Source organism: Equus quagga, chromosome 20 (assembly GCF_021613505.1).
Source record: "Equus quagga isolate Etosha38 chromosome 20, UCLA_HA_Equagga_1.0, whole genome shotgun sequence".
In the NCBI taxonomy this organism is placed as follows: Eukaryota; Metazoa; Chordata; class Mammalia; order Perissodactyla; family Equidae; genus Equus; species Equus quagga.
The window spans coordinates 16,337,778-16,354,812 of record NC_060286.1 but is presented as its reverse complement, the minus strand read 5'-3'; the positions used below and the strand labels follow the sequence as shown (position 1 = coordinate 16,354,812).

General features: G+C 41.2%; 1 protein-coding gene across 3 annotated transcripts in view; it reads right to left on the bottom strand.

Annotated features, from left to right (window-relative positions):
* Positions 1–17,035, bottom strand: part of SIPA1L1 (signal induced proliferation associated 1 like 1) — a 358,565-nt gene that overhangs the window by 131,107 nt on the left and 210,423 nt on the right. For all 3 annotated transcript variants that reach the window (XM_046647145.1, XM_046647143.1, XM_046647144.1), the window contains one exon: positions 989–2,789. In XM_046647145.1, coding sequence (XP_046503101.1) covers positions 989–2,486 — 1,498 coding nt within the window. In that variant the 5' untranslated portion in view covers positions 2,487–2,789. The remainder of the gene's footprint in view (positions 1–988; positions 2,790–17,035) is intronic.

Sequence of the window (17,035 nt, the reverse complement as noted above, 5' to 3'; positions counted from 1 at the left end):
ATCATTCAAAAGCCCAAAAACAGTAGGTGGGAAATCAAAACACTGCTATCATCCTCTGCACACAGGGGGCCTCTCAACCAGCCGCAGAGATCGCCGAGCCAACGGCCCCCAGACGTGCATCCTTCCTTGGCAAGCACCCTGTTCCCTAGCTTTGGTATTTGCACGACTTAAGCTCATTTTTCAATTAATAATGCTGCTCAAAAAACACTATTTGAAAGCTCTTAAGAATTCATTTAAACCACTTATTTTTCAATAAATCACAGAGCCTTTCTTAAAGTATGAGATAAAACTGTATACAAAGTATAATCCAACAATCTATCTATATGTTTTCCCCCCACAAAACAGAAAACACCAAACAGGAAGTCACCAACTTGTGGAGGGTCCTTATCTCTTCAGTGCCTTCTCTACCCAAGTCTAGAGGACCTAGATTGGATTCCTGGCTCTGACACTTATTGGCTCTGTGACTTTTGCCAAACAATGTAATTAATTTTCACTAAAATCCCTGCGAAATGAATAGCAATGTATTACAATTCCCGTTTACTGATGGGAACATTGAGGTAGAAAAGAAAGGGTCACGTACTAACTGTAAAAGTGCCAAATAAATGAAAGGCAGCACTAAGGTTATTTTTGTAATCCTTAAAAAAAAAAGCTATATTTAAAATATTTTTAACTTTATATGACATTTATCCCTGAAGGTGACACAGAAAGTCTTCTAGACAAAAACTCTAATTTGATCCATTAAATCAAAAGGTTTTTTTACTTTTAAAAAACCATTATTTAATACACATTTTTATACCTGAAAGGAGGAAATAACTCAGAAAGATGCAAAAAGAAATACATTGCAGCAAAGGCTACTTAACTATTTTACCATCAAAAGAAGGAATTCATGTAAATCTTACATCACACTGCTAAAAAACCTAAGAGGCAGGACTCTACTTTTTTCCAGAAAGTACAGGACAAGAAAATTAAATAAAAGATCTCTCCTCACCCTTCTGATAGAAGAATTTCCTGTAATAGTATGCACCCAGATCCACATGTTCCACAATGTATCTTTTCACTCGATCTAGATGCAACACCAAGTTTTCCTTGGGCACTTCAAGTACTGCCACTCCTGCATTTGTGCAATGGGAGCTGAGTGTTGACTCAAAGGAGGCACTTTCGCATCCACTAAAGGAGCCAGAATTTGATTTCGACAGGCTGATTTTCCTTTCACCTTCTCCACCGATCTCATTCCTAAAATAGGGGCAACTCATTACAAGTTCATTGCTTTTATCGTCTCCCTGGTCCATGCTGAGGCTGCCTTTGGAATTCAGGTCCTCCGTGCTGCCCATCGGGGAGCTAAAACTGGCCGAGTGGGACAAAGGTCCAGAGACCAAGGATGCCACAGCAGCCGCCGAAGCCCCCGTGGTGGTGTTTCTCCTCTTAATAACGTTGTGCCTGTTCATAATCGCCTCATTCAAGTCAAACAGTATACTCTGGACATCGTAGTGGGCAAAGCACTTTGGACACGTCCAGGGCCTGACAGAGTCTTCTGACCGGTTATCTTCAAGATCCGACGATTTCCCAAGTTCTTCACCTTTGGCATTGCGTAATTTACGAAAAATGGAGGAGTCTCCAGTTTCAGACTTGGAACGTCGCTTGAGTGGTTTTTCCCTTTCCTTAAAGAGCCTGAGGTTCTCTCTCTGTGAGATGGGCCCGTCTATAACATCCAAAGAGAAACCAGACCCCTTGCCCCCACCGGTGATGAGGAAGTCACTGAGCTTGGTTGGAGTGGGACCTCGATCAGATTTGTCGTCTTTGTAGCCCTTTAGCAAATCAAAGAAGCTTTCTCCGGACGTTCCCTGCTTATCGATGGAAGATGTGCTACCATATTCCCTGTGCAGTGACGGCCCAGTCTTGTACGTGGGCGAGATACATTCATCAAAGCTATCCACGTCAAGTTCACTTATGGTGATATCGCTGTTGCTCCGTTGCCTTATTCTGCGAAGAGCTTTTCTGGGGGAGCTGGGATAGGCTTCAGGCATGAGAAATCGGGAGTCCATGTTCTCCGACGGTCTCGTCTTGTTCTTCAGTGTGTTCTGAATGCTTTTTAACATGGCTGAGTCACTGGAATTGAGGCTAACAGAACTTCCCTGACTCACAGGACTGCTTTTGGAGGACAAGCTCTCAAGGCAACTTGAGGTTTCTAATTCCTGGCTTGAACGGCTAGATTCTTTTACATTTTCCTTTCTTGGGGGCCAATCTGCAATCCTCGCCCTAACCCCCATCTTGGGGACTCCGGGGGTCGAGGTTATATGGTGCGAACCTTCGCTTCGCGGGGGGCCTACGGGAGCCATGACCGAGGAGCCTAAGCTGCCATTTTGGGACCTGAAGCGCCGCATATAGAAGTCGTCAGTGTGGACTTTGGGAGGGCCATCTGTGCCGACAACCGAGGCCCTTTCAGTAGCAACAGGCCTCTCCGTCTGCGACCGTTTCAAGCTGGTCATGATGTAAAAGCAATTAGACTTAAATCCTTGCAGAAAGGACCATCATCTCTGAATTTTAAATGAGCACTTCCCTTTTGGAGAATGGTTTCCAAAAAACACAGCAGTTGCATGAGATCTTAATCTTTGTCATTTAAAAGGTTAAACGATGCCTTATTTTCAAACCTCTGAAGAATCCCGATCTTCAAAACATTATAATCCACAACAGCTCCTCTGCGTCACTTTAATAGACGGCTTTCCTTCAGAAAAAGCCAAAAGCAACTTGTATTACTGGGACTCTGCGATGGTCATAATCCCATGCTTTCTCTGAAAGAGAGGAGGACAATTGGAATTAGTATTTGATAAGTACATCTAAAAATAAACATGCAATTGCCAAAACCAGACACGAGGAAATAAAAGACTCAATAATGGATTGTGGTACACAGTTCACAACTCATATTTTTCATAAAGCAGGTTTGAGAGAAAGGAAGAAAGTGAAAGCATTTAATAAAATTCATCACTTAAATTATATATGTTTTAAAAGACTATTAATATTTCAGCTTAATGGAACTGTTTCATATACGGGGGCGGGGGATGGGGGGGGGGGGACAGACGCGGGATCTTGTTCCAGGAGATCAAGGCTCCTTCCCCAAGTACAGGCTTCAATGACCTCTAACAATGTAGAATGTCATGAACCACCGTGCTGACCAGAAGTTGGGGACATAACCAGAGTTCGATAATGAGAGCAATGCACAGTTTTTTAACAAGACTAAAAATTGAAAAATTATTGACTATCTTGCAACACTCACTTTTTTAACACCTTCTGTGTTTCAAAATCCTTATTTTTTGTTTCTTTACAAAGGCTTAACATAGTTGGCAAAAGCAAATACAATAGAGACAAAATAAACAGGGTTTTCCCGGAGCCATTATACCCATTAGCCCTCTTTCGTATTTCCCTCGACTTTATTACTTACCCCGATGAGGAATATTTTAAAACGAATCCAGCATTCACCACCACCTCTTCCCGAGCTCTCTGTAGTTTCATCTACTCTTAAAGCTAGAAATATTTCACTAATTACCAAAATGCCTGCATTTCCTTACGCATTGCAACCTACCCCACCCTTCGGTGCTAATTTATGAAGACAGCAGAAACAAAATGCTGCTCTGGATAAACCTCTCCATATTCCCCAACAGACGGCAGAGAATTGTTAACATCCTTCCAGGTGACGAGCGAAGAACACCAACTTCCTCATGAGCACGTCAGTCAGGAGGCAAGAGGCACAAATTCTGAGTACAAAACCCTGCATGGTTGCGTACATCCTGAAAATAAAGGCAGAGGACCCTTTTCCAAGGCTCCACAAATTACAAAAGAGGTGGCCTTTAAATTCTTGCCAAATACATGTTTGGAAAGATGCTGCTGAACCAGCAGTGAGCTGACAGGGCTGCATTGTCTACAAATCACAGCTGACACCCTGAGGACGACCCGCGCTCGCTGCGCTCCGCTCAACGTAACAAGCACTTACTTCCACGATAATTAAGCATCTCGCTAGTCGGCTTCCTGCCTCTGAGGCAGCCGCTTTAATTTCTCTTGCAGTACGCAGCATCATTTTAGAAGCCTCGCTGCTATTTAAAGGCTGGAACATTTAGGGGTGTTTCAGAAACTGCATGCCGCCTGCAGAATGCAGCGCCAGCGAGCTCCAGCTGGGCTCGCACGGGCTGGTCTGGGCTGCCGGTCAGATAAACGCCAATTGTTTTCACTCTGGCTGCCCTCTTCCCCATCTTTTGTGATGGGGATAATGATTTTGCATCACTACCTAATTAAACCTGGCTTTTGAGCTTTCTAGATACTTCTGCCATCAGACTGCTATGCTTTCCTTTACATTTCAGAACTTTATTTGCTCCTCTTGAACTGTAAGCCCTCAAGTGGAGTGTGTGCTAACTGTTGCTTCCAAAGGCAGTGAGGGGCAGCACACATGGCCACAGCCAAGGTTTAAGGAGAGCTCCTCATAAAATGGAAGGAAAAGCAGTCAACTGAACCAAAATGCAAAGTAAATACCAGCCTGTCTCCAAAAGAAATATCTTTTGACCACCAAAACCAGAATTTATGAGTTATTTTGTAACTAGGGGGAAAAAGCTGTTTGTTGCAATGAAATGTCTTTCAAAGAAAAAATATACTAGCATAAAGAATAATTCTAAGTAGATTCTTATAAAAATCAGATGTTTTCAACATTTCTCACAAGCTCACAGAAATCCAAATACATCCCATACCCTCCCCAGAGCTTTCCTTCTCTTTCAATCCCACCATGAGAAACACTCATTCTTGACATGTTTCATTTCCCTTAGAACACAGTTTGTTGCAGAACCGTCTTTCTTAGGATATGTGAAGTTATATCCACAGTAGGAGGAAACCGAAAGCCAGCGCTGCAGTACGATAACGAGAACTGACTTGGAGATGCCCAGTCTTGGCGGCCACTCCCAGTGCTCCTCCTCAGAACCAGCTCACATGCTTCCTATGTTTTTTAATGAGTTTTAAAAAATCTTATATTTAAACACAAACATTTCTTCACAATCTAAAAGAAATGCCAAGACTCCTATCACATCTTGGTTATAACAACTCAATGTTTTCTTTTAATTTCAAAACATGGATGGGCACACAGGCGAGAGAGTGCCCACAGTTACTGACCTATAAAAACGGAGGAGGTTCAAGAGGGACAGCTAAGTTCAGTCACAGATTTTTATTTTTTTCTGTCATGAGGACCTTCTTTCCTATTTTCATTCATCCTCTCCATCTCTCTCTCTCTTCCTTTCCCTCTCCCTCTCTTTCTCCATCCTTATTTATACCACCAAACCCATTTAGGCGCAATACACTTTGGACACTGACTAGCATATGTAGAAACATGCAGGCTTTGCATTTATTAAACTACTAGTCAAAAATAAAGATGGCATCCACGTGTGCAATATGATGACAGATCAGTAACACCTAAAACCTATTCCGTAGGGTCATGGTGACACTTATTTGCAATTCTCGTAATTGTCAACAAACCTGCCTGAGCATTAATAAATAAGATAAAAAGCAACAGAATTAAATAGAAGAGCAATACTAATTTACAGCACGTCAACTGCATCTGTTGAAGGAGTAAACTATACAAAAAATGTCCTTGTTACAAGTTTCATACCACAGCTCTAGGTACTATTTGAGACTCCACGGTAGATCCATGCAGCTAGAATCCCAATCTCATTGTTTAAGTTCAGCGAGTTCACGGAATTCAGAAAACAAGACGACGCACCCAAATTCTACTAGCTGGAAGCCTTCATCACTCAAGGTTTATCACATCGTAACCCTCGCCCTTTTCTGATAACGCCAATCTTCTAGGAAAAGTGCTTCCTCCTCTCCTCTAAATCATCCCCAGCTTTTCTGCATTCTCTCTGAGCACTGAGTACACACTGGGTGCGAGGATATTTGAGGAAACAGTCCCTCCCCTCCAGGGAAGCTCCAGGTGTAAAAACAGTTCTTGTCATACTGGCTCTTTGAGACATGTACACTCTTGATCCCTCCCTCCTTCCTGAAACTCTCTCTTCTCTGCACTTCCATGATAACCATGTTCTTCATTTTTCTCTTGCCTCTTTCTTTTTGCTGGCTCCTCAGTATCATTGTTGGGCTCCAGTGCAAAGCTAGTGATTCCAGGATGGTGTCCTTGGCTTACTTCTCTTACCATTCTTCACATTTTTGGAAGGGGATGTAAAGGGTGTTGGTATTATGATGCATGTGGCCACACAGGGCATCAGGATGACACAGCAGGCATGGGTATGCTGGAGTCAAAATACGACTATGGAAAGCAGGCTGTGACTTGGTCAGATCACAGGTGCCTGTGCAACGGAATGAAGACAGAATAATGAAATTACTTGGGGAGGTATCTGCATGGTAGCTAGTACTGCCTGGTGATGTCACAGGTACCTGCACCTTTAAATATCATCTCTACACAGATACCTCCAAATCTCTATTCATGACTCTCCCCCTAAACTCTAGATAAAATATATGCAAGTGCTCATTTGATATCTTCCTTATTTATCTATTTTCTACAATGAATAACTAATAAGCAGAAAAAGGGAAAAATAATTTTTTTCCAAGAAATAAATGGGTGGTAAGGAAGTCAGAACAATAAATAATTGAAGGAACCAAATGAAAGGGACAACATGGGAAACTCTTTGTGCCAAGGGCATAAGGAACAGGTTAAAGGCAACACAGAAGATGTGGGAAGGGAAAAAAATGAAAAACAAAAAACTACCACAGTTCCTGTCCTGAAATAATTTACAGTACAAAATGGCATATGCACTAAAACATATAGCATTCCTCATCAAATACTTCCATATTCCAAAATGGGATGTTGTTAGATTCCTTAACTGGTATAGCCTCGACTACGGGGCCAGTTCTCAGTGTCTCAGGGCAAGAGAGGGAATTTTGATGATGAATAACTAGACAAATGCCCCAATAATCCAGATATAAAATATGAATATTTAGGAAAGTGTCAATGGAAACAGTTTAGGAAGTTGTATATACAGATTTAGAATTCTCGCTTTAGAAAGCAACAGGAAACTTTATTGAAAAACAGAAACATAACTTCAGAATGCTTGAACATTAGAATAGCTAAGATAACCAAATAAGGCAAAATGCTTTCTTTACATCCCTTCTCAGCTTTCTTGAATTTCATGCACATTAAAGTAAGGTCTCAAATAAAAGGGATGCCTTGCTCTTTCAGGTTAGCCTGACACACACACACATATCTCAGTATGTTGTGGATAATTTCAGATTCATGAATCAGCACAGAACTTTTCAGACTGGAATTTCCCCCTTCTTTCATTTTCGGTCTGTCTCTTCCACAAAAAGCAGGCAGAATTGGGAAGAGAGAAGTAGATAAATCTAGTTCCTGCTAACAAAACGCTCACTATCTGAAAGCACCACCAATGGACACAAAGTAGATTCCAATACCTTGTGCTGAAATTACCAAAGTGAATAAAGAAGCTATGGATACAAAACATGTTAAGGGATAAAGTTACCTTTGGATTTAGAGGTAAGAAAGCAATTTAAAATGCACCTGTTTGGCGAAAGCAAGAACCAAGAGAGAATAACATTTGCCTCCGACCCGCCCTCCTAACTAAAGATACATTTCGAAGGCCTGGGTAAGGCTTGAAGATACTTTGCTTGGCTGGGAGTGAAGGAAACAATGTGAAAATTTGGCAGAAAGCTTGATGGCAGAAGGTGGGGGAGACAGAAAGAAGGTCTGGAGCAAGCTGCATGGTGGAATTACTGATGGGTAGTGAAATGATTCAATAGCTGGCAAAATAAAGGAGAACAGAAATAAATGTGAACATTTATCACTTATCTTCAAATATGACTAAACTCATGCAATAAACAATATAATACAAAAGAGCTAGGTTTGAGGAGCTTAAAGTAGGAAGGTAAAAGGTAGAAAGAGTAAAAGGTAACAGTGAATCACAATTACTAGAGGAAAAATAGGAAGAGTTTGAAGTGCAGTAAACTAACACTTTCAAGAAAGAGAAATCGGAGCTCACCAACTCATCAGGGGCATTGAGAGTTTCCAAGCTTGGCAGCAGGATAGCAAGAGATCAGATGAGATCCAGGAAGCCAATGAGTGTCTTTAACATACTAATTTGTACATTAATATTCATTTTAAAAACATTAAAAACGTATTCATTGATACTGTAAACTGTGACCTAGTACGGAACAGCTGATTTTCAAATATGATCTGGTGCTAAGTAACTTATTACCAAACATGATCTGGGGAAAAGAGAATGTGAGAAATGGATGCCGGGGGACAACCAACAAACGTCTCCAATACAGGGGGAAATAAACGCGTGTCGACTTTTCCCAAACTGTGCTTTAAATTCTTCGAGTAATTAATCCATAAAAAAGGGTTCCGTAATTAAATAAGGCAGGCACATATATCACCTCCCTTTGGACATGATAATATGTGTTAGTATATTAAAAGTTCCATGAAATCTGCAGTTAAAAAAAAAGCCACACTAACTATTAAAATTTCTTAACTGATTTTGCCATAACTCACTTTGTTAAAAACAGAACATTTTTATACTGTGCATTCTACTGAACTTAGTAACTGGGGAGAGGCAGGCTCAGTTTTAGAAGAATTCAAGATACAAACAAAATTATATGTATGTCATAAATTTACCCATTTTTTTTAAATGTTACAGATAGACACATGAACAAGCCAAAGGAAGTTTGCCAAAGGATTTACAATGCTTAAGACAGTTGGATTATGAACAATTTCTGCTTTTTTCCTTTTGCTATTTGTCTATATTGTTTATTTTCTAAAATGAGTATGTATAACTTCTATAGTCAGAAAAAAATTTAGGAGAAAAGATAAACCCATGATTACCATCATTACGTTGGTAAAAAATATATATGTATACACACATACACATACACACGATCTGGGAACAAACAACAGGCTGAATACTAATTATAAAATGTTGCGCTCTGTTAAACCTCCAACCATTCAAATCACTGAATAAGTCAAAGTTCAACAGATGTCAGGTCCTTCCAGTGAGATGATCTTGTGCTAAATCCGCTGATTAACATGAAATCAAAGAAGCCTACATAAAGTGTAGAGTCCTAGAGATTAGAAGATTAGCAGGATTTGAATAATTACTTCATACAGATGATTAACACAATCGCTTATACTTCCTCAATTCCAGATGTTTTCTGTATATTTAATTTTCACAACAGAAGTCCCCTCATGCCTAACAGCCTCCATTTTGCCCCTTCACAAGGTTATAGTGACCTGGAAAATCAGGTGAGGCTGCCCGAACTAAGCACGGGTTCACTCGTTCATCATCCCTCGTTCGCCTTTCCTGCCTTCCTCGGACGCACCTATTTTCCCAGGTACACGTGCCTCTCACCCTTTGTCCTCACCATCCTCTTTCTGCAGAGATTCAGGCTAAATGTGAAGAAGGTCACCATTTGCACTACAGACCAGCACTCTGGAGAGCACGATTAAAGTGCTACGGAGTATCGATGGTTCAAGGAAATGAAACTGTGTATCTAACCCAGAGAGGAGGGGCGAGTAGCACTGCCTCCCTCCTCTGAGGGCGGGAGGGAGAGAGATGGTCTGAACTGCACTGTCAGATTCAAACTAGATAAGCCACAAAAACCGCCTTGGACCCACAGATGATGAACTGCAGCTGAGAATGCGCACCACTAAGCTTTTCAGGCTGCCAGCACGCACTATGTGAGCACTGCTCACTATGAAAGGAGGAGACAAAGGGGGAACACTTCCACCCTTGAGTCCCTATAATCTCATTGGAAAAAGAAGAGGGGAGCGGAGGAAACCAGAAGGTTCAGTAAAATAGAACGCCACAAATGGCTTCATTAAAGCTGTCATGGTTTTCTCAGTGGAATCTTAATATTCCAAAAGGAAGTTAAGAAAGTGAACTTTAAAAAGCACATTTAAATTTAGCTTAGGAAGAGTAGACAGTAGCATCAGTAAGAACAATGGGAGAACATAAAGTTCCATCTATGCACAACTCTAATATCCAAATCATTATTAAGTATGATTAATGTCAACAGTAACCACATTTCACTCAGATTTTAAAATACCATCCAAAGAACAAGAACTTAAAAGAGAAAATTCAAAACACAAAATCACCCCACGTCGCCTTAGCATTTCCTTAAATATAGATTGCAGATGGTTTACTTGTCTGTTTCACCGTATTCTTATCTCTGAGCATAAACTCTCTGCCCAGAGGGCTGGGGAGAGCTGGACTCTGCCAGCCATCTCACTCACTGACACACGTTCATTCCTTCAGTCCTCACGACCCCCAGGAAGTGACTATCTCCATTCTCAGTAGACTGTGTCTGACACAAAGTGTTCACAACCTAGGGGGCTCTATCACAATAAATACTGGGCTGGCAGTTAGAGCATTTATGGTAGAAAAACAACTTTGAAGATACATTATAAAAGAAAAATGGCCTGCCTCCCTATACAGCCTGAGTATCACTCCTGAAGTCCAACCCAGACACAAATCTCTACATCCAGTGGGAGAAAAACATACTGATAATTAGCTTCCTTAAAATGCTACACTGGTCACGTCACTTGTCTTTCGGGAACCTTCAGTGGCTCCTCAATTATCACCCTGTTATTGTGTAATTTAGGCCTGGAATTCAGGACTAAGCGGCACTTGCCCGCAGTCTGCTTCCTTCTTCCGGTAACAGCAGGAAATAGGTCTGCCCTAGACAAGCTGTGGCATCTTTTCATAAAGCTCTACCGGACCACTGGACCTGAACTGAGGGTGCCCTCTCTGACCTTACATTCAAAACTTAAAATTGTGAGTTATTAGAAAGAGCACTTTGTCTGAACCCTTCATTTTCCACGCGTGGTATCTCAGGGCCAGAAACTGTAAGTCCACCAAAGGTTAAACAGCCAGGGGCAGAGCCCACACTTGAAGCCAGATTTCCTCCTTCCCAGACTCCTATCCTGTCTGCTACACCATGCTGTCCTTCCAGAACACGCTTCTTCAACAATCTGCTGCCATCAGTTGTGACTACAGTCTGAGCACCCATTATGCACCAGTTACTGTCCCCTCATTTACTCCCTACAGCAACCCGCAGAGACGGATTCTCCACCACCACCTGTGTCTGAAGACCCTGCCACTCAGAAGAGACTGGGTCACTGTTCTAGGGGCCTGATCCATCCGCGTTCCTTGCATCAGAGCACCCTCCCTCCTGAAAATGCCTCTCCTTCTACTACTTTCTAAAAATCCACAACTAACTCTACACGTGCTGGTGGGTCTTTTCTCTCCAATTAGATTTTTAGGTTCTTGAGGGCAGGGATCCATCTAATCCTTATCCCCAAAGCATCAAAGCTCAGCATCCTTGAAATGGAATCATTAGAAACAGAAGTCACATGATCTCAGCTAAAGTGAATTAGAAATTAACTGACAAATTAACAGAATTTATATTATAATCTAAAATGTAATTATGGTTATCTCATAAATACCAGTGTTGAGGGAGACATGTCAGAAAAAAAGTCCACATAACCAAAATTTAATATAGATTTCAGCCTTCTCTTTCTCTCTTAAAAAGCCTTCACAACAGTAGTAAATGAAAAATAATGGCAGTTTGACTTTCCTCCCTTCTATCCACTCACTATCAAAGGGAATGAAAAATAGCCATAAAAATGAGTAAGTCTCTTAAAAGAGCAACAAGAAGCGAATCAGTCAGAACTGAATAAGGCACCGTCATGATGAAATAACTAAACGTAAACTAACACAAATAGAATCAGTTACTGAAAATCCTAGCAAAGTAAGTAAACACGTTCACAGGAAAATGGAAGGAGGGGTGGTTAGTATGGCACAGATATGAGGGAACAGAAACCAGAAATTAAAAATTATTGCCATCAAATTAATGATGGTCAAAATAATTTTTATCTTTTACCCTCAAATAACTTTTTATTTTTGAGGAAGATTAGCCCTGAGTTAACATCTGCTGCCAATCCTCCTCTTTTTGCTGAGGAAGACTGGCCCTGAGCTAACATCCATGCCTATCTTCCTCTATCTTATGTGGGACGCGTACCACAGCATGGCTTGATAAGCAGTGCGTAGGTCCACACCTGGGACCTGAATGGGTGAACCCTGGGCCACCGAAGCAGAACATGCGAACTTAATCACTACACCACCAGGCTGGCCCCTCAAATAATTTTTTCCCCATACAAAAGTCTCCCCAATGCTGCCCTCGTTTTCAAAGACGTTTTTAAATGAGTGAATCACACACTTCTTCCTAAAAAAAAAAAATGAAATGTTGCCGAAAAAGTGAAAAATACGTCTCTTCTTCAAGACATCCCAAGCCCAACCCCAATGGCAGCCACTCCTAATAGTCTGTGTATTCTTCCAGACATTGTGTGTGGGCTGGGCACACAGACAGTAAAACAGACACTGAGTGATAAGAACAGAGGAGAGAATGGATCCAGCACACAGAATAGCTCACTTCTGAACAGACCTCATCCAGGACTTACAGAACCAGAAAGGAAAGGCCAGGGGTGGGTGAAGAAGAATGAAAGAATCTTCCTCTGTTCGGGAGAGGCCGAGGACGTTCCCTCGCCAAGCTGACATAAGTACTTGATGAAATACTTCACCACTGACACATTTTGCGTCTTTTATATACATCCTGGTTCTGAAAATAGGAGCCCTGTATAAATGTTTCTGGCAACTTGTTAACAAAAATTAAGACAAGAACAAATCAAATAACTTTAATTCAATGCACATGACATTCCTCCAGGTTTTTTTTTGTTTGGTGTTTTTACTCATTATGCACATATATAAACATGCATACACATTATATATAGCCTTCAAATAAAATTATTTTTATCTATTCTCCCTAAACTTAAAAGTCCCTGAATTCTAAATGAGATTTTACTCACAAATTTATTAACTTTATCATTTCAACTTTCATTCAACTTTCATTTCCATAAACTTTCATTATCATTCAAACTTTTCTACAAAGTAGAAAAAAAGTGAAGTAAAATACAAACCAACCAAGTGTTCAAAGATCAAACCTGGTGGCAAGAAGTCGTCTTTGGTTTCTGGGCCGACCTTTTCATTTCTATGGCAAAGTGAAATAAATCCTCTAACTGGAACGGTAAGTCTGATCTTAAAATGTCCTCTTGTGTGTTTGCATCAGCAGTGGCTTTAAAACTTGATCACTGTGCCTATTCAATATTGAGTGTTTATAAAGTACGTACAAGCACAACACTTACGCTCTCTTGCTTAAAACTTCACAATAGCTTCCCTCTGCTTTCACGGTAAAAGAAGAATTTCGCAAATGCATGGCAGATCTCCCTGATTAACGGCCTAGCCTCTTACACGCTGAACCTTCAGCTCCAGTCAAAGGGAAAGAGGTCCGGCTGCAGTTCCTTGAATGGACCTTGAACGCACTCACGAACCTTCAAGAGAAAGTGAGTAGCACCTTCTGCTGGAACACAACCTGACAATTCCCTTCCTTCCTTCTCTTGGCTTATTCCTGTGCATCCCTTGCTCTCCTGTTTGACTCTTTCTCCTCCTCCAAGACTGCATTTGGGTATAGCCTCTTCCAGGCAGTTGTCCACACCCCATCCGATCCCCTGCCTTGATACCCTTTTACAGCACCCCTTGAGAGCACTGTAGGTAACTGATGGTGATTAAATATCAACACAGGGATTCTCTACTTTAAAGAAATCATGATTGTACTATGTGTTATTACCTCTAACACCAGCTCTGCTGTCAATAAAAACTAAGGGATTGTCAGTTTGAAGTTTTCTGACAAAATAACCGATTTTGAAGTTTTTTGACAAACTCTTAGTTAAAACAGGTTTAAAAGAATACATCACGGTATGAAAAATTCTCTTAACAGAACACAAGCGCAAGAAAAAGCCTAACTCGTGTTATAACAATCATGGGTATAATAAGCAACAAAGACATATAAATCAAAACAACACTGCATCATTTCAGACCCATTAGGAAAAATTCTAGGAGCGCCAGTATTCACTGTTCACAGTGCTAGAGGCAATGGAAATTGGTAGAACTCTTTCAGGAAAAAGCAGCGTGGGTAAACCCGAAAAGATTCATAGGTTTGGGCCTGTGATCTCTCTTGCAACATTGGGAAATGTGTGGTTGTCCAGAAGCAGGAGGGATTTTCCTCCGCTGAGCCCCAGGGCTCTCCCCACCCCCACAGCAGCTCTCTGCAATCTTCAGTCCATCAGCAGGCCCCTGAGCTCTGCCAGATTTCCCATTCCTTGTGAGCTATCAGCATCCACTCTTTCTCCTAAAGTCCCTAACACCCCCACCACATCCTTGGTCCCCAAAAGACACTCGTACAGAACATCCAGATTTTCCAAGGTTTTCTGATGCACCGCCCACTAAGCCACAAGAGCTTCAGGCTGGACACTGGGCCTGTTTAGCTTCAGGACGCTCAGCCCTGAGGAGAGACTTAAGGATAAATGTCAACCACGTTTGAATAGGAAAACAAGAGGCACAACAAACACTGAGGAGTGATTTATAGTCTAAAAGGAGGAAAACCTATGGTGCAAAGATACTCACTACTATGCTATTTATTCAGTTTTTCATTTATGTTTTTATCAAAGTAACGCACACACCAGTTAAAGGCAAATAGTACTACAGCATATAAGAAAAAAAACTCTATAATGCTTTACTTCATCCTCTCCACTCCCAGGAGCAACTACTTTCAATTCATAGCATTGTTCCCTCCAGTATTTCCATGTTCCTAAAGAACATGCTCATATGCTATTTCTTGATTGATCAATCTTAGACATTCCTTGCTCAACTTCTGTTTTGGAAGATGAGAAATAAGCATGGTTCCAGTGTCTGTCTCTCCCCTTCCCTTGCCCTATTCTATGTACATATGTAGGTACAGATATGTGTATGTCTGTATCATAATCATATCACATAGCCATACATACCATATATACATTGATTTACATCAGCATAGCTATATGTGCTCAATTGCTTACTTTATTTTTCCTGGAGTTAATAATTGCTTCATTTGTGTTCACTTGCTTAGTTTCTATACACCTACCCTTAATTCTTCCTAAACTCAACAAGAGAAGCAACAGATGCCCTATCAATTCTATTTCTTCTTCCCGGAGACCTCTCTCCTAGAGCTCTCCATCTTCACACTCCAGTCCAACCCGGCTGACCTCTAGGTCTACTGCACAGGCATCCCCAGGAACATCCCATCATCATCATCATCCTGACAGGTCCTTCCCTCTTTTCCTGGGATGGACCCCACGCTTCCCAGATCTCATATCTTTCTCTTTCTTAGTATCCTCCCTCATTTTGATGGGCCACTATCTTCATTCAGCAACTACCCACGGAGTACATTGATGGTAAAAGTTTTGAGTCTTGGCATGTCTAGCCTCAAACTGACAGATGGTTTGGCTGGATATAGAACTCTAAGCAGCAAAACATTTACCATTAGAATTTTTACGGTATTACTTCATTATCTTCTAGCTTCCACTGTTGGAACGGAAAAGTCCAATGATATTCTGATTCCTGCCCTTTTACACGTTACATGTTCTTTTCAGGAATTTTTAGGATCATCTCTTTAATGCCAGAGTGGCCTCTGTGTGAGCCCTTTACAGTCCTGGTATCGGACATCTAGTGGTCCTTTTCAATATAAAACATACTTCTTTTGGTTAAGTGAAATTTTACACCATCATTTTTTAAAATAATTTCCCTTCCTTCCTTTTCTCTTTCATTTTGTAAATGTTCTATTTATTGGATACCAAACCTCCTGAATAGGTTCTGTTCTTTTCTCTCCCACCTTCCATTTCTTTTTCTTTTAGGTACTTTGGAGATTTTTTTAAATTTCACTTTCCAACCAGACTATTTAGTTTTTCACATTGACTCTTGGACTCAATTTTGAGGAAATTTTGTGTCCTATTTCTTCCACTAAAAAAATTTCTATTCTTGTTTCATCATTGTAATATTTTGTCTCATCCCTGCTAATATTAAACAGACTTTTAAAGTCTTCTTTTCATATTCAGTGTCTATATTTTCTCAATTTACTTTTCTTCTGGTTCACTATCTTTCTCACACAGAAGGCATCTGGTCATATGTCTGCTATCACCGGCCATCATTTTATATTTAATGTCTGTGTGGGGCAGGGCTTATTGACTACTAAGTAGGCTTTCCTGTATGGGACGGGTAGGGACCCAGTTGGTTTACTGGGGGAAACTGGACATGGGGGAAATATAATTATGACTGCCTGGCATCTGTTTAGTCTCTGAGCTCTCTTCCTATATCCAGAGAAATTCCTCGCCTTATACAGAGTCTAGTCGGTCTTCCACAAGAGAAACTAAAAATGCCACATTGTTACTTAACCAGCCATTCTTACAGATTCGGCGCAGACATACAACCTGCTCCTCAGCCAATGAGATATGCACATCCTGGACTCTGAATTGAAAAACAGTGTCTGCAGAGAGCAAAGAGGCAGCAAATCCACTTACATGGTGGTGGGTGGCAGCAGCAGTGGCTGTGGTGCCCAGTAGCACCCTCATTAAAGTGCTGGAGGTGGCAATACCAAGCTGGACATCCAGTGCTCAAGGGGTGGCACACGCCACCTTCCTGGTGTGACTGAGTGTTGTCTTGGCCACTTGGCCTCTCTTGTTCTTGTCCATTTTCCAAACCCAGTTCTACAGCCTTCCCAGTGATTCTGCAAGTCATTAAATATATTCCTTTTGTGCCTAAATCAGACAGAGGGCTTTCCTTCTACACTGGGGGAGCCAAAAATGCTAATATTCGTAGGTCATTTTTAGAACACACTTCAGTTTCTCCAGAGAAGAATGGGGCCACTTTCTGCCTGGCTTCCAGCATTCTGGGAACCAAGCTCAGCAAAAAATACTTCAAATAATTTCTCCTGTTTCCAGAGCCTTAACGATTACACCAGGTTAGGGAAAGTACTAGACTATCTACCTACACGACCAGTCCCATCTCTCAGTTTAACCTTCCCAGGTAATTGGGGCCTCCAATTCTGGGGCTGTACAGGT